Source organism: Nicotiana tabacum, chromosome 7 (assembly GCF_000715075.1).
Source record: "Nicotiana tabacum cultivar K326 chromosome 7, ASM71507v2, whole genome shotgun sequence".
In the NCBI taxonomy this organism is placed as follows: Eukaryota; Viridiplantae; Streptophyta; class Magnoliopsida; order Solanales; family Solanaceae; genus Nicotiana; species Nicotiana tabacum.
Genome location: NC_134086.1, coordinates 58,536,259 through 58,555,467, shown reverse-complemented (window position 1 = coordinate 58,555,467; position 19,209 = coordinate 58,536,259). Strand labels below are relative to the sequence as shown.

The window sequence follows — 19,209 nt, the reverse complement described above, 5'->3', positions numbered from 1 at the left end:
CAAATTTCGAAATCCTTTGTTCTTATTCTTAGTTAAATGTGTGGAATAGACCAAATCATAAGAAAATTGGAAAATCAAGCAAGGAAAAACCTTTTTTATTTTATTCTTCACGTCCAGGATTACGTCCGGGATCATTAGATAGGAATCCAAAGATGAAGAGAGAAACAAAAAATATCACTACTGTGTAAACGAAGAGTTTGAGAGTAAGCATTACACAATCTCCAAGATGATTTTTTTGAAAAAAAGAGAATAGATCATCCATTTTTCTACCGCATATCCTAGTTTGACACCAAGCAATGAAGCTCTTTCTCTAAAAGAATTTTCATAAATTCTTTTCTACTAAGAGTTTGTCATTAACCAAAATTTTTTTATATACACAATTAGGTATTGTGAGGAGCCTAATAAGGTCTTTCACTGGAAGGGAAAGCGTCAAAAAATAAGGAAATAAGTTAAGCCGGATTTCTCGTGACTATCCAAGAATTTCAATGTTTGAATCGAGGTTTCAAACGGTAAAGCTTATCTGATTTTATTTATTTTAGAATTTTTCTCGAATAAATCATGAATTTTCTAGGATATTATTAAGGATCTCATCGAAAACTTACAGCAGCTTGCCAAACAAAGGCTAAGAGAAAAAAAACAGAGGTATGACTGGCATAATATCTACGATTGGATTCAAAAAAGCATAGGCCTCGGGCAATTTGCCGAAGAAAAAACTACTCGAAAAAAGGGTCGAATTAAGACAGATACCGATCAAACTAAAGGTATTAAGCATAACAGACTTTTTGTTCTTGGAGAGATAATTGCATTTTGATTGAGTTATTGATATAAGGAAAGGGAAAGTAAGTAAGGTAAACAAAAAATACTTCTTTTTCTTTGAACCCACCCAATCAAAAATCCTCCTTTTCTCAAAGGAGAATCGAAAAAATCATATTTTCATACAATATCTTAATTGAATTATATGTAATGATCAATAAATTAAGTTGAATTCTATATCTACACATACCAAAAACATCGCAAAATCCTAGTACCAATCTAATCTATTCTATAGATATTTGGACTAGAGTTGACAAACAAACAAAACAAGCAATATACTTTCTTAGTATCGAATAGAAATCTAAATGGGGCGTGGCCAAGTGGTAAGGCAACGGGTTTTGGTCCCGCTATTCGGAGGTTCGAATCCTTCCGTCCCAGAACATATATATATTCTATGAGAATATAGATTGCTTTTTTAACAATGTTCTGTTTAAAATCGAAATGTTAGCTGGAATGTGATTGTTGTTTCTGATTTTTTTCTTCGATGAATCATTTTTTTTTTCAAAAACGGAATCGAGATGCGAAAGAATCTATATTCCCTATCTCGTATTCTCTATCCCCTAAATTAGCCTAATTAGATTCCATTTTCTTTTTTGTGGATTTCTTGACTTTTCGCCAAGAGGGGATTTTTGGTACTAATTAAATTCACTAAGTCTCTTAATTCTTAATCAATGAGTTAGGCTAAAATATCAAAAAATAGGAGCAAAAACTTGACTTAATCTGGACTTGTTTGGCTTTGTGCCTAGACAGCTCGCATTTCGTAAAAATCAAAAAGACTAGGACACCCCCTCTTTTCTTTTGATTTATGCTGCATCAGTCCCATAGAATGGGGTAGATAGGAGTTAATCAGTAATGGGAAGGCATTCATTTCAATATCTATAAACGGTGACAATTGCTCAGTCTATTTGATCGAATTGATAGATACGAAACCCTCCCCATTCTTTGGATTTTATCAATCAGATGAAAAAAAAAAAGAATAAGAATGAAAATCTTACCTTATATTAATCTTTTTTTATCCATCTCATAAAAAAAATTGGATTTGTTGTTTGGTGTATTTATCTATTTTAGATCATTGAAATCGTTGATGATTCAATTAAAAAAGAAAGACTTATCTTTTTTCTTTCCTAAGATGATCAAAAGTGATCTTTAACTATCAAATTTTCTTCAAATAATGATGTCGAAAAGGGAACTTTCTAAATTTAGAAATATAAATAGTTTTAATCATTCCTTATAAGCGGAATCTTTGCTATTTGAAGAAGTATGAAATAGGTCAATCTCTCCTATTGAGTCACGTGAAGATGCAGAATCAAAAAGAACTCATTTATTCGTAGAATACCTTTACGTTTGTCTTCTGATGTGGTTTCCCCAGGCAGCATGCCTTTCTCAATATCAGCATTTCCAGCATCATTCAATTGTGAACCAACGTCGACGACCATTGAAGTATTCTCTGGAAGGTTTTTCTCAACTCTACCTTCATTCAATTGAGAATCATCAGAGAGTTTTTGAGTTGTGGCAATTGAATCACGACTAGTTTCAACTTCCACTGCATATTCATAAAAGAGGGGGAATTGATCAACTAGTTTTTCTATATATAAAACATAGAAAATATTTATACATGTAGTGAAAATTTCACTACAGGATATTATAAAAAAAATAGTTAAAACTTCAACTCTAAGAAGACTGAAGTTAGCCAGTCACAAACAAAAACTTCGACAGTTACAAAAAAAAACTTCAGCTCTAGAGATGAAGTTCGACAGTTCCAAAACAAAACTTCATCTCTAGAGCTGAAGTTCGACAGTTATAAAAAAAACGTCAGATCTAAAGCTGAATTTCGACAGTTATAAAAAAAGAACTTCAGCTCTATAGCCGAAAGTTCACCAGTTACAAACCAAAACATTCACCAAAAAACATGTTATAGTTTTTACAAAAAACACAAACACATGAAAACAAAACTTCAGCTCCTATCTAAGGTATAATTGAAATATTATAAACTTCACACTTTGTACCTGTAGTAACAACTTCCTGTGTATCACCACCTAGAAGTTCATTGCAAATCGCTATTACTCCTGCATAACGATCGTCTTTCAGATTTAAAGTACCAACAGGTGCTTGATTTCTTTCCAAAGCACAACTCGGTGCATGTTTTTCAGTGCCAACAACTTGATCATCTGCACCTTTATCTCCACCTTTACTCTGTCTACAGACATTGGATTGTTCCTTTCCACCTTGTTGTTGAACATGTTCAACGCCTTCACAGCTGCTTCATTATGTGTAGCATTATCATCTGCGACTTTACGCAATGCATCACGAGCAGTATGTTCTTCAGTCTCAACAACTTGATTATGTGCACCTTGCTTGCTTCCAATATTCTCAGTTGATAAATGTGCTTCATCATTTACATCTATGCTCAATCTATCTGCACTGGAACTGTGCTCTTTAACTTGTTCTTGAACATGTTGATCGCCTTCAAAAGCTGATGGATCTTTGTAACAGTCGTTCCTCCTATCATATTCTCGATGCTTACTCAAATCAAAATTGTCATCGTCCATTCCATTTGATTTGTTGACAATCATAAACAACTATTCAAACTTCTCATCGAAATATTCCTAGAAAAAAAATTACTAACAATGATTAATCTGAAATAAAATCAGCACAAATAAAAAGACTTCTTTATAAATTAGCTTACCTTCACTTTTACAAAAACCGCATCCATAATAGCAGTTCGCTCCTCCTTTTTAAACTTATCAAAAACTTCATTCACGATCGCGCTTCTTTCTTTTTCCGCATGCCTTTGAACCTCCGTCGTTAACCTCTACAATAAATACACAACAAAAATTCAGATATAGAAGAAAACTTCAGCTCAAAAAACATGTTGTACTTTTACAAAAACAAACCCAAAAAACTTCAGATCAAAACTAACAGAGCATATTGTATCAAGTAATTCATCGTCATCAAAGTCAGATGTAGACGAGGTAGAACAACTCTTGGTACGAGATGCTTCGCCAATAAAAGGAGTTCGATACAGGTGTTTTGGTTGATTCCGACTACGTGGTGATTCACCAATGTCATGAGTTTGATTCGCTTCTTTTGATCGACTCTTTTTAGGTGGTGATTTACCAATGACAGGAGTTCGATTCAATTCTTTTGATCGACTCAGAGTACGTGGTGATTTACCAGTTGAAGGAACTGCATTAACTACATTTGAACGAATCCGGTTGCACGGTAATTTCCCAATTAAAGGCATTGAATTCAATTCCTCTTCTGCAGGAATTATATCCAATACCTAAAGTCGTGATATCTCTGTTTAATACAAAAAAGTATATTATGAGGAGAAAAAAACTAATACATCAGCATATTAACACAAATACAAAAATAAAATAAAAAAGTAACTTACTTCATGAGTTTTGAACATATAATAAAGTTCGGGATATTTAGACTCTCCCACGCATACATAACGTAACATCCTGGGGACCTGAGGCATATCAAGGTACTCATCCTCTGCTATATACTTCTCCCGAACATCTGGGAAGAGCTCATAGAACCAAACACATAACGGATATGGAAATCCAGTAAGTTTATACTCAGTTGCATGATATTTGTTCTGCTTGTCCAATGCATGTTTCAGTGAATAAATGAGCTTCTCATAAGCCACATTACCCCAAGGATATTCAGCACAAAGCTTCTCGTCTTCAACGATAGATGCATACTCCTCAATCACACATGACTCGGTATTCTTCCCAAACAGAATAGACTCTACAATAAGAATTTCCATAAGCTTAACTGCATCATCATCACTCTCGCATACGTGTGCATGATTCATCGAGTCATAAAACTTCGAATATCCTTCAAACTCACAACCTTGGACTTACCAAAATAGCGCTTCAGAATAGTGCTCTCTCGATTAAATGGTTTTTCAATATTATGTGTTGTGATCCGCAAACCACACATAATGTGAAAGTCTTCAAGGGTGAAGGAAACATCATGCCCAAAAAACTTGAAACTAATGGAGTCTCGATCATTCGTAAATATTCGAGAAAGACACAGACAATGAACCAACTTCATGCTGCTTTTGAAATTCTCCATAGCAATAATGTATCTAAATGCACCATTATTAAGCTTATCCCTTTGTGCAGGAGTCAAGAAATTTGCAATTAAACTCTTCAAATCATGGTTCCCCTTCCAGTAACCCTTAGAGTTAAACCATTCTATAAACTCAAAATATTTTTGTCCTGGTACTGTAGGTGGAGGCTCAGGGACATAAGGACCTGGTGCTATTATAGGTGCTTTGCCTTCTTTAGGTGCTTTGCCTTCTTTAGCTACTTTAGGATCTTTAGGTGCTTTAGGAGCCATCTGTCCAAAAAAGTAAAAGATACAAATAATAACATCAGGACATTATCAAAAAGATCATTTAAAACTTCAACACCTAAGAAGGCTTAAGTTCGACAAGTATAAAACAAAAACTTCAGCTCTAGAGCTGAAGTTAGGCAGTTGTAAAACAAAAACTTCAGCTCTAGAGCTGAAGTTCGACAGTTACAAAAAAGAACTTCTGCTCTAGAGCTGAAGTTTGACAGATATAAAACAAATACTTCAGCTCTAGAGCTGAAGTTCACCAGTAACAAATACAAAAACTTCATCTCCTAAAGCTGGACTTCACCAGTTACAAACACAAAAAACTTCAGCTCCTAAAGATGGAATTCACCAGTTACAAAAACAAAAACTTAATTCTGGTTCTCCATACAAGCACAAAACATTCAGCAAAAAAACAAAACACAAATTCAAAATCAAAAATAATGCCAAAACATGAAAAAAACTTCAGCTCCTATCTAAGGTATCATTATCATCTGTTTAACTCTGAAATTTTTTAAAAATTTGAACGTCTAATCATAGAAGAATTTATAGAATTTTCATTAACAACATAAACACTCGTTCAAAAAACCTAAAAATACAAACGTAAAAGTAAAACTAATGAACTTATCAAACTAAACCCTATCATAAATATATGACTATCAAACCCAAAACCAGAAATTAAATCGTAAAATAAAACCCAGAAAGTTAATGCAATGTACTTGTGATTAAATCGTAATGTGGGAACAACGACGACTAGCAGTTGAAAATTCGAAACAACGATGAAAACCCTTTGATTTCAGAGAAGAGCAAATCAAAAAAATGCGAATAACGGGAGAGAGAGACAGAGACAGTAGAGGACTAGCGTATACTTGGAGAGAAAGTAGTCTGATAATAAAGAAGGGAAAAATAGTCTTTTCAAATGGCTTTTAACAAAAAAAAGGGTACGGGTACAAACAGAAAGACAAAGTGGCTACAGGTTAAAAAGGGGCGCCCAAATAGGGCGCCCCGTGCAATTTTTACTTTTTTAGTGGATAATATGGGTGGTTAACTGTTTTCTTTTGACCATTTTACCACCCCTAGCCCCGATTAATAAAGAGCAACTCTCTAATTCTGAGCCCGGTATATAATTAATCAACGATGCTTCGTTACAATTTTGAATTTATAATTATATATTTAATCTATTTTTTGTTTTTCTTGACGTTGAAAGAATTTTTCTATATCCATGGTTAGTAATTGGGCAACTAGAGGAAGACAACACATGTCAAAGCAAATGGCTGAGCTTTAAGAAAAAAGTATCTTGAAGTAGTCGAATCCGTTTATGAGGAAAAAAAAAAAAAAAGAAGAAATTGCACAAGACTTAGGCAGGTTCTTGATTGAGCACTTCCAACCTATTACCAATATTATTATTGAAGTCAAGAAAGGTGTACATTGATTGAAGTAGTTAAAAGAGTCTGGAACCTAAATATTATTTTTTTGGACTCAGATTATGTTAATAGGTGTTTAAAAAAATATATTTTTATATACAGCGTGCAAATACAAGATGTTATACATTAACGGTAACGTCTGTCGTTAAGGTATAGCTTGTTGTAATTGCGTATATTTTTAAATGTATATGGACTCACCAATAAGTGAACTGACAAACACAATAATTTAAATGTGTATAGCGTATATTTAAAGAACGTTATACGGCAAAAAATTTCCATATCCCGGGCTAGCCATTTCCTATATAAAGTGGTTAGGATTTTAGGAAAATTCGTTCACATAAAATTCTAACTCCTGTTCAATTTTTTCTTGTTGTTAAATTCTGAAGCATTTCTTTTGTAATGTCTGAAGAGCGTAGATAAGAGTTTCATTATAATGGGGGGGTGGGGTGAGGTTGTGATAGAGAATAACTCTGTGAGGTATAGTTTATCTCCACAGGGTCATGTTAAATTACCACTTACAATAGAGTACTATAAATTGATATCGTTGTTATGCAAAAAAATGGGTGTGAGGAAACGTTCAGTGATAATTAAAATAACCGGAAGATATCCGTATTCCGTCACTCCGCAAGGGGCTGCTTTTTACTCGGAGTTAAACATCTACGATGATGAAACTTTGAGGGATTTTCTGAGGACTCCGGATGAATACCGGGAATATCTTGTAATAAATATGTTGGATATGTACGTAAAGGTCGAAGACGTTCCAAACAATGAGGTTGTCGGACAGGTTTCGGATAACCCCCAGTCATCGGGTGACAATTCTGGAGGAGTTTTTGCCGGACAGGTTCCGGATGAAAGAGTTTTCCTTGATTTAAACTTATCCCTGACTGCTTTACATAATTCACAAAACGAGTGGTAAGCTTCAATTTTTCATTGTGTTATAATGTACATTTTTGTTGTATTAAATTTGTATTAACGCTCATATATTTAACAGGGGGTACAAGCCAGATATGAATTTTACAAATTATGAACCCAAGCATAATTTTGGTGTGTTGGATCATGGTGGTCCATCCAGGAGCCATCACCTAAATGAAAATGTCCATCATGGAATTTCATCACATTATGACTTGTAAGTGAAGTGATACAGCTATATGGAAAGTATTTATTAAATTCAGCATCTTATTATTTTGTTGATTGTGCAGTGAAAACGATCAAGTTGAACCAAATGTACTCACTCAATGCCCGAAGATGACGTATTAAATCGGGATTTGGCAGATGCACAGAGTGAGGAAGAGAATAGTGATTATGACAACAATGTTGATGAATCTGGAGACGAAACACCCTTTCTTCGTGAGGATGGTGATGAGGAGGATGAGAAGGAAGGACCTGATTTGTCGAGAGAGTATGCTCCAATGCTCCCCTCCCCCTAGACGAAGAGTGTACGAGTCCCAAGTGTCGTTTCATTCAAGGAAGATTTCTTACCTTGATAACTTGTTAAGCATGCCGGATGTGGAAGCTCTCACAAGGGATTTTCATGAAATTCGAACAGCAATGTGGGATGAGTGTAGACCAACGGTGCTGGCAAAGGGCATGTTTTTTCCTGATAAAGCGCGCCTAAATCTGATTAATTTATGACTGTGTGTTGTCTTGTCGATCTGAAAAAGCTGCCCAACTGACATAAAGCTGTTTCGTACCCGTCAGAACATTTAACACGCAAGGCATAGCGTGGTTAAATATTACGTTATGTCTATATATAGTGCGGTTAAATACTACATTATGTGTGTTGTCTTGCCTATAAATGACGAGCTCATTCTACATATTTTCTTCGCTCAAAAATAACTAATAGCAAATCTTCCTTGAAAAGCAAGTTTTTTTAACAGAAAAATGTCTCAGCCTATTTATGTCCCAAGGTGCAAGTGCGGAAAAAAATGCCATATGCAAAGTTGTTGGGATAATGGTGCAGCTGGACGCCGCTTCTGGGAATGTTTGAACAAGTTTTATAAGGTTCCCGGCGAACCTATTTGCGATTTTTGAGGTATGGATTGATGAACCTTGTCATCGGGAATACTACAAATGATTGTTGAACGATCTTAATGATTTGTGTTTAAAACAGTGGGAACGTGAAAAACAACTTAAAAAAGAGGTTGTGGAGTTGAAAGCGAAACTTAAAGAGGTAGAAGAAGAAAAAAATAAGCTGTTAGAACAATTTAAGTGGTTGAAGCAGAGAATAATGGGCGGCAGTGACTAAATGTATGTGTTTAGTGTATCAATTTATCTTTATATGTGTTGTTGTGCATTTTTATTAAGCTAAAGTAGTTGTAATGAACTTTATTTTCAGTCATTGTATTGGAATTTTACTTCTTTACGACTTGTGTTTGTGTTGTAGTACGAAACTAGCTAATTAACGGAGTAATAAAAAAATAATGCACATATAATATAAAAGTTGTTGTTAATGTATATACAAAAATATTATTTACATATAATACAAAAAAAGAATAAAATCAATGTGTCCTGTATCTAGTGTGCTTCAACGCAACTGCTGGCCTGAGGCGCATCGCATCCCGCCTGGGTACGCTATCGGGATCGTCATCATCAAGTCGCCTCCTTATAGCCGGATGCGCCGCTGCATGATCATCAGTGGTGCTGACAGGATCAGAAGAAGGGACCGTCAGTCCAGTAGAAACCTACATAAGAATAAAAAGCTCAGAATAACAAAGTATATAATAAGTCACAACAATTTGAATTGTCGTACCACTATCACGTCGGGCTCCTGAATGTAATCATCTGTCACAGCCATGTCAACATCGCGTTCAGCCTTAAAAAGGAAATTAACAAAGTTATGGAAAATAAAGACAAATTCTAATTCAATACTATGAAAATCATACCTGCGAACGTGATGATGAACTATAACTCAGTCGGCGCCTACTATGTAAATCTCGGGTCAGCAACAGTAGACATGGAAAGTATGTATCCCAATCCACTCCAGAAAGGTGCGTGCCCATGATCAATAATTGACCCGACGGGGTCACCTGCGAAGTCCCTCGAGTGAGATCCATCCCAAGGCTATATGACGGCATGTCCGTCTCATGTAGGCCACCCGGCAGATCGGCAGCAACATAATCAGCAGGGGCCTCAACGCCCCCTTGCTAGGGACCACCTCCTCTCCGCCCACTGCCATGTCGTCCGGCACCCCCGCCTCGTCGGGCACCACCACCTCGTCGCACCTCCACCTCGTCGGGCACCACCACCTCGTGCCATACCAGGACCTTACTCATACTGCTCTGGCTTCGCATAATCAGGCATGTGTGCCAAACGCTGATCCTCCCAGGCTTGTTGCAGTGTTCGAGCAGCCAACTCTACAAATCGACGGCTATAATCGTGCAAGGCGTTTGCAGGATCACCGACATAATCCTGCATCTGCAGTCCCATCTGATAGACTGTGTGTAGTCCAATAGCCTGCACAACGTATGAAATATAAACTACGTATATTGCACTAAAATACAGTTATATAATGAATAATAATAGAAAACATACCAGGGCCTCGTGTCGCCCGGAGTATGGAGTGTACCGACCGCCAGCCTGATAAATAGGGTTCCCGATAAAAATTCGAGTGACATGCCGGTACCAGGACATATACCTCTGAAGATCAACCTCCTCGATATGTGTAGGTGGGGGCGGAATCATCTGATCTCGATGGTCCCAAATATGGATCTGCTCCGCTAACCATGCCATAAATGTGTCGTCCGCCCTGCAACGATCATCCCTCTGATAATGTGTAGGCTCCCATATAGGCCCCCTCGGTATATACTGCGGGCGGCCAAACTGCCGAAGTACCCGCTCCGAGGCATGATGCTCCACAATATTGAGGCATATAAGTGGGCAGAAGTGCTCCAAATCAATCGGCTGGCCGAGCAATAAGGTGGCAGGGAAGCTATCAAATCGTCGTTGTATGGCGTCCAGATGAACTATCAAATAAGAACATGAAACGTGAGTATGCGCAACACTAAGTTAATCTACACCAGGTAAGTTTGGGTATATATTTACCTGTGCGCCCTCCAGCAGATCCAACACATCCCTGCAGAGGGGGAGATTATGATGAGCATCATACTCTCGTGAAAGTGTACGGCGGATAACCCACCTCCTGGCTAGAGGGAGAAACAGAGGTGCTACAGTAGGGGGTAATTGTGGTCGCGGTAGCTGAAACTGCAAGAACCGCTCCCAGGCCCAAACCTAACATGCAAAGTTGATGTAATGTTTAAGATAAAGTCTAACTAGGTAGAGTTGGAATTGATGAACACTTTATTTGAATATGTTGTCACCTGTAGAAGCGGCATAAAATCACAAACATCTCTCTGAGTGCCCATACTCGCCCGGCACATCTACCTATACATGTAGCCGAGAACAGCAGCACCCTAGCTGTAATAGGGTAACTCATCTAGCAGCTGAAGAAGATGCAAAAATCTAAGGCTGACTAGGTTCCCCGAAATGTTCGGGAACAAGACCCCCTCCAAATAGAAGAAGCAACAACAACCTCGTATACTGGGTGATATCTATCTCCTCTATATCGTCGATGATATCGGGGTGGAGTAGCTCCAAGTGTTGTCTAATAGGGGTCAAAGTCAACCGACTAGCACCCAATAATGCAGTCTCGTCCCGTGGCCTGAAACCCATGAGCTGCTGCAGCATGTCCAAATAAGCATCACACGACATATATCTCATAGCAATAGGCAGTGAAATGGGCATGCCATCAACGGGCAGGCCATATAAAACCTCAACGTCCTGCAGCGTAATGGTAGCCACACCAATGGGCAGGTGAAAAGTGTGCGTCTCCGGTCGCCACCGCTCAATCAACGCCGTGATCAAAGCCCAATCAACCTGTATCCGCCCGATCTCAATAATCCTATAGAATCACGTATCCTGGAGGCGGTGGGCTATACGCTCATGGAGATCTCTTTGCCTCAAAAAATCCCACAGGTCGTCCACTCTCCTAGCGCGGAGAGTCTGGGACAGTACCTCTCCCTCCCATATATGGGCAGACCTATGATCGCCCTGAAGCACTAGTAGCTCACGAGAGTAAGGGCCGGGATGTATAGGCACGTCCATGTCGTCAACTGTAAATTAAACAACATTAATTGTATGTTGATTATTTAATTGTACAAAGTATATATAACAATTGGGTTCCAGGCTCGATATTTGAGGCCTAGTAGCACCAAACTATCATGAATATTTATGTGTGTCAAATTTAATTTTTTGATAATTTTGTGTGTGTTTGTTCTATAATTTTGATTATATTATTGTACAAAGTATATATAACAATCTACCATTATAAGAAATACTTAAACTACAAGGATTCTACGCTAAAATACTATACAGTTTACTACGCTAAAAGTATTTACATTTTACTACGCTAATAAATAAACTAAATATAAACAACAAATTTATTTTAATCACATAATATTAACAAAAATACATATAACATACTAGTTTTGCAAATAAAACACAAAACGACATGGAAACACTAATATCTAAATTCGGATATAAACATAAAAAAAATCTCAATTTTACATTTTTTTAGAACACTAATATCTAAGTCCCGATAAATATAACATACTAGTTTCGCAAATAAAACACAAAACGACATGGAAACACATTCAATAGGCAGTGATATACATTATTATACAAGTTTGGACATAAAATAAAACGAAATATCTCGATGTAGTGAGTGTTTTGTGTGAAAATTTGAAGACGAAGGAGTTAAACCATAATAATACAATGCTCTACTACAATGTGGGACCTACGTTCTTAACCTTTGTGTGACGGGAGGGGCCCACAATTTTTTTTTAAAGAACGGGCAGTGGGGGGACCAGAAACAGTGGGATTTTAAAAAATATAGGGGAAAGGGTGTTCAAGGAAGAAGACGAAGGACAGTATTTAAATTGGGGTAAAGCGTATGAAAAGAAACGCTATATATAGCGTACAATAACAAGACGTTATGTATGGCAGTCAAATCGTCAATATGTATAGCATGCATTTACAACACGCTATACCTTAACGGCAGACGTTACCGTTAATGTATAGCGTCTTGTATTTACACGTTATATATAAAAATGTATTTTTTTAAACACCTATTAACGTAATTTGAGTCCAAAAAGATAATATTTAGGTTCATTATTAACTCATTTTTTAGCGGATAATATGTGTGGTTAACTATTTTCTTTTAACCATTTTGTCATCCCTAGCCTCGATTAATAAAGAGCAACTCTCTATTTCTGAGCCCGGTATATAATTAATCAACGATGCTTCATTACAATTTTGAATTTATAATTATATATTTAATCTATTTTTTTGTTTTTCTTGACGTTGAAACAATTTTTCTATATCCATGGTTAGTGATTGGGCAACTGGAGGAAGACAACACATGTCAAAGCAAATGGCTGAGCTTCAAGAAAAAAGTATCTTGAAGTAGTCGAATCCGTTTATGAGGAAAAAAATAGAAAAAGAAAAAGAAGAAATTGCACAAGACTTAGGCAGGTTCTTGATTGAACACTTCCAAGCTATTACCAACATTATTATTGAAGTCAAGAAAGGTGTACATTGATTGAAGTAGTTAAAATACCTAAAAGAAACCAAACATCATACTTTCAACCTAACCCTATCCTAAAGCAGCACAAAAGTAGAACTTAGGAATAGAAAACACTCATTCACTTATTTACATGGCTCCCACCAATGCCCTGCCCTGCATTCTCTGCCACTCACGGCTTTCTTTTTTTCAGCAGAGCTCTTAGAGGAAAACCAAATCTTCTATTTTGTGGCTGCAAGAACAGCGGCTGAACCTTCCACCTGAAATATCAACAGGATCCTTTTCAGCAACAGCGTAAGAGATAACATGTGGTTCAGAAACAAACCCGTGATTTTAAATGGAAATACGAAATACTACTGCATCCCTTATTACCTTGTATCATTCGATGCGACTTAATATATATACATACAAATATATGTATTTTGTTAAAAGATAGTTTATATATTATATACATAGTCCAAATCGACATAAAGGAACAGGATACGATATCTGCTACCACTAAGTTGAATTGTATTCATATATAGAGCCACTACATACTAGAGCATATAGTGTACAAAGAGGCAAGTGGGCTTTCATAGTTTCATCAATCATGAATAAGAGGTCTGGTTGTCCTTTTATGGCCTTATTGTGTTTAAAAGTCTTTGTGGTCATCACATAAAGTATTGATAAGGTTATTTGATTTGAACAGGTACATTCACGGATAGATAGATGATACAGGCAGGCGGGGCCAGTAAAAAATGCCAATGTTATGAGGTCGTAATCTGAATCTAATTGCTCCAATATTGATAATGAAGATATAGTAAAAGTTTCTGTCAAGTTGTCACATAAGGGTCCACTTCCTAAAGGTTTGTGTTTATTTGACAACTAAGCGCACTTCCATTCCAAATATATAGGTGCAGGAGTGAGAGAAAGTGAACTTGCTATATCAAAGTTGGTCATTACGACACTGACGTTTGCTTTAGATCAGTGATGATCGTTGATGAACAAGTCCATTCAATATCAAATGCGCTTGTCCCTAGCATGCTCTGAAATAATTCACTAGTTTATAATAGTAGTATATTTTCTTGATAAACACTAAATTTATTGCCAAAATGAAATATCCACCATGGATTGTAGTGATGTCAAAGCCCATAGGATGGTATCCAGAATAGTATAATCAGCATAAGACCAAGGGACCACCACAGATGATGTTACTTAAGACCAGTATGTCAGAATGATTAGAGTAATATGTAGCTAAGCTACTAAAATATCACTTACCATATACTTAGTACCCCAGATTTCTTCCTCAGTAGCAGGAACGGCTGTGATCTTATTTTTGGGGTTCTCGTAGCTTCTCAGTTCTCCAACTGATGTAGAGTAGAAACACCCTGAAAATGCAAACAAAAGATGTCGAATTTAAGAAAAGTATAAAGAACAAAGGATATGTTTCATGTTCTGGTTGGATTGATTTCTTGCCTATGTGAATATCAGTTTCTCAATTATTTATTTACAAACGTGTTAATTTGGTCATGATAAGTCTAAAAAGCATAATTCCTTCAATTGTTATCCCACTAGATAAATCAGATCACTTAATAATCTGTCAAACGTACCTTGAGGAAAAGAAGCAAGTGACTTGCCACAAGCACCTTTGAGCAAATCAGCATCATTGGCAAAGGCCACATACCCATCAGCAGTGATTCCCCAATAGAGGGGTACCTTACCAACTTGATCCTGTTTACAAAAATCCAAAAATATCATAGGTAAGTATCAAAATTAAACCACACCTACTACAACAAAAGGGAATTTGGGTAGGTAAAAGTTACTTACAGTAGCTACAAATAACGTGGAAGTGGACTTGTCAAAGACAATGAAAGTAAAATTGCCTTCAAGGTGACCAACAACATGATTTGGAGGGTAAGGTGCCCTGTCACGAAGTGCCTTGTATGCTTCAATCACCAGCATCACCTCATTTGCAGACTTGGCAAGGCCATACTGTTGCCTCAGACTCCCTAAGTTGTCAAGTGATCCCTCAAACAAGCAAAATATGTCATCCTTAACAGCAAATGACCTGCCATTTCCCCCATTAAGTTAAATCTATACATTTACATCTCAATTGGAACAACTTTTAAACAGCACAAAATTGTACTGAAAGGCCAAGACAGATGCTTTCATAAAGCTGATATAACATTTACGTTACAGAATCTTATCCTTAGCAAAACAATTTTACAATTCTTATGCTCAAATATGATCCTTATCAAGAAATAACTGAAACGACTGTGCATACAAAATTAAAACATTAAATCTTGGTAGAAGGCACTTGCCTTCCCTTTCGATTGACAACTAGGAAGCTTGCTTAAAGTATTAATTGTAGCAAAAACATTTTAAAGTCTCCATTCTCCAACTACCCAACTACCCAGATCCCTCCCTCAATTTTCAAAGGCAATTGTGGAGATGATTCCACCAATAAAAGTGTTCTAAAATTGCTTCTTCAAAAATTTTGCAACTTTTCCTATTAGTCAATTTACTAACTTATCGCCAATAACCCAATTCCTTTATATAGACAGAATACTGATCTAATCAGGAAAAAGTAACAAAAGACTTAAGGGAAAACATGGCTATAATTTCGATTCACTACTCTTTTCCAATAGATTTTCTTATCTGACACCGGATTCAGAATTTTAAGCTTATGGTTCCTATAACAATCTCAAGTTAATCTACATGAAGATTGGACCAACGTACTAGGTTCCAAACTAAATATTCTTCTATTTTTAGTGAATTTTAGTATAAATACAGGGTTTATGTAAAAGTTACTGAGTTCATGGGAACTCGTACCCTTTGCTCTACATCCGCCCCTGTCCCCACTCCCGCGGGGTCAGCAAGCCCTCCGCCATTAATAAACTAGTTAATTCGTATACTTTTACTTATCCACCTTATTAAAAATCTATTTTCACTTTTGCTTGTCTATTTTAGACAATCAAGAAAAAAGCAATCTTTTTCCTTATTTTACCTTTATTATTAATTATTCATTTCTAAAATTATTTTTTAATTTTCTGAAATGTCATGATAATTAAGGATAAAATTATAAATTAACTTTTTAAAAAAAAAAAAGAAAAGAAAATTCAAAGTCCGGAGTGAATACCTAAGAATGAATGGAAAGATGTATATCGATCTCATACTTGTTGGGGCAAGATCATGTCACATGTGTCAGATCTCCCCTTTGTTAATTATATCCAAAAATAATGATAAGATAAAATCTGGTGATTTATGTCTGGTAACAATTCACGTGACATCTTTCTACTACAGCAACAAGTCCGAGCTTTAAACCATATAAGTTTATACCAATATTTGGAATAAGCAATGGTCCAGTTATTAGAAAATTAGTATTTATGTGGCTGTTAAGGATGTCACCTTATTAAATTTTCATGAGCTAAATAATATGTGGCATGCGGTATACTAAATAATCTACAAAATTAAAATTATACTTTATTATGTATGCTTATGGTTTTACCTTATAATACGATTTTAGTATGCCTAGTATAATAATTTTATATTAGTTTACTGTCAAATATAATATAATAATAATAATACTCGTAACTATTTTATTTTAATAAAATCAAATATTAGTACAAAAAGTATGTACTACACCAAATTTTTCATTGATGATAGTTCTTATCAAATTAACATGTTGAATTATTTCTATATGAAAAGCATATAGTAGTAGATAGTAGACAGAGATTTGTCCCCTAATTTATATAAAACATCACTTTTTTCTCACACAAATGATGTGGGACTTCAAGACTTTAGAGAGTCCTTTTTGTTTTTGTTTTTTAAATTGTAAATGAGTAATATTGAATTATCTCCGTCCAGAGAAAGGTTGATGATGAAAAGAAAAAGGAAAAAGAAAGGTTGATGATGAAACCAATAAATGCTAACATCATCTTGGACCGTCAGATCACATGATTGCTAGCGGACAGTTTTGCTTCTCTCAGCCGTTTCATCAATATTTTTTAGTTTCTATCCAAAAGAAACCAAGAAGTTCCCCGGCTTCCGGTTTGACTAAAAATTGACGACAGTTTCTTGTGCTAAAAATATTGTTTAATTTGGATTATCAGAAAAATATTCGATATTAATAAAAATAATCAGTTCACTGAAATATTAACTTTAAATTTTTAGTCTAACATTACTCAAACAGATTATACGAGACTTAATCTAAATTAGCTAAAATAATCGTATATCAACATGTCCAAAAAATTAATGAAGATGGAAATGGCAACACGTGCAAAGGTTGAATAAATAAGTTTTTCAAAACTAATTTGCAAATACTAATAAGAATCTATTTATCTAATAGCAGCATATGATTTCACCAATGAAACTAAAAGGAATAAGCAACGGAAAAATTCGAAGTGATCATCAAAACGAAACTTAGTAAATGCAACATACATGTAAAAATAAATAAATCAGAACAACACAATAGATGTATTTATTCTATATGCGCTGATAATTTATAAGTATTTTACACTATTAGCTAAATTTGACCTTCAACAACATATTAAGTCTGATATAGTTACCTCAATAATAGGTTGAGAAACTTCTATAATCAATTAAATTTGGTGTAGAAAATCAGTGCATATAAATTACTACTCCAATAAGGCAAACCATGTATCATGCATGATAATCCTAATTCATGATGTCACATCCATCAAATCGTGCAATCCAAACCGTTGATCAACATATCCACAATCTCATCAACGGTTCAGATCACGTTATCAAAGCTGACCAATTTCTATTTAGCACCTTCAGTTAAACTTTTCAATTTGGAAATTACACTTAAACACTCAGCTAAAATTAACTTTATAGAATCAGTCACAACATTTCTATTAAGTTCTTTAGTTGTTATACCTGGGGAGTACAGCGGACTCGTTGTAGTGAGTGTAAGCGAGCTGGACATGATCGCCGATCTGCATAGAAACCGCCGACGAATTATTTTGAACAAATCTTTTTACCAGAGCTTCCGCCTTGATCTTAGGCGACGGAGTCCGGCTTCCGGCGGCCACAAGCTCGTCGGGCGGGGAAACAATGGAACTGCTAAATACACCCAACATTTTCTGAAAATTCAAAAATAGGCCACACAAGAGTAAGACAATTACACAATCTCTTTAGAAGTGTGTGGAATTAAGAGTTAGGAGATATGACACGAGAGAGTAATGAAGAGAGGGGCATGGAATTTATAAACAAAACGGCGGAGAGCATTTCCGTTATTTTAAGTAATTTTGGGGGTATTTGGGTAATTTAAGCAAGGGATGGTACGTGGAGTGGGACCCGGAAAAGGGGCGATGATTCCTGTAAGGGAATAATTACCTTTGTGTGGGACCCAATCAGAAGCTTGAATTTGGAGGTATATGCTGACGTGTCAATTAATGGAGATGAAAGCGAAGGAGAAGAGGGATGAGATATGGTGGATTCGCGTCCATCATCGTTGTAATGGATATAGTACAGCAGATTCTGCCACGTCCACACTGAAGATATTATACACAACAACAAACCCAGTGCAATCTCACATGTGAGGCAAGGGAGGGTAGTATGTATGCATACCTTATCCCTACCTTATAAACGAAGAGAAGTTGTTTTCAATAGACCCCCAACTCAAAAGAACAGTGACAAGAACACAATAAACTGACAGTAACAATGGTAAGAAATAAGATAAAAAAACAAATAGCACATCATATAATAACAAAGAACTAGGAATGTGAAACTATAAGAGAAGTGCGAAAACTACCAGCAATAATGCCACATCGACTAATCAGCAAGGAACTCTGAATAGGAGAATACAAGAGTAGAACTAGTACTACTAATACGACTAGAATAGACTATCGACTACCTGTCAACCCACAGCCCTAATCATCGACCTCTACACTGAAGATATTATCACAAATATAAAAGATTCTACATTTTTCTTCAAATGATTACTATGTGTATTTATTTAAAAAGATTTGGCACATTTTTTTGCGAAAACAATTTTTTCCTTTAGAATAAAATTTTGTCCAAGTCAGCTGGAGTGTATCTGAACAA

General features: G+C 36.0%; 1 protein-coding gene across 1 annotated transcript; it reads right to left on the bottom strand.

Moving 5' to 3' along the window:
- Window positions 1-13,120: 13,120 nt before the first annotated feature.
- LOC107784440 (stem-specific protein TSJT1-like) lies at window positions 13,121-18,342 on the bottom strand. Its single transcript, XM_016605576.2, has 5 exons — window positions 18,040-18,342; window positions 14,968-15,208; window positions 14,751-14,871; window positions 14,419-14,528; window positions 13,121-13,421 (listed from the first exon to the last, which is right to left on the bottom strand). Exons 1-5 carry the CDS (start codon window positions 18,240-18,242, stop codon window positions 13,383-13,385), a joined length of 714 nt encoding a protein of 237 aa, XP_016461062.1. The 5' UTR covers window positions 18,243-18,342; the 3' UTR covers window positions 13,121-13,382.
- Window positions 18,343-19,209: the final 867 nt, after the last annotated feature.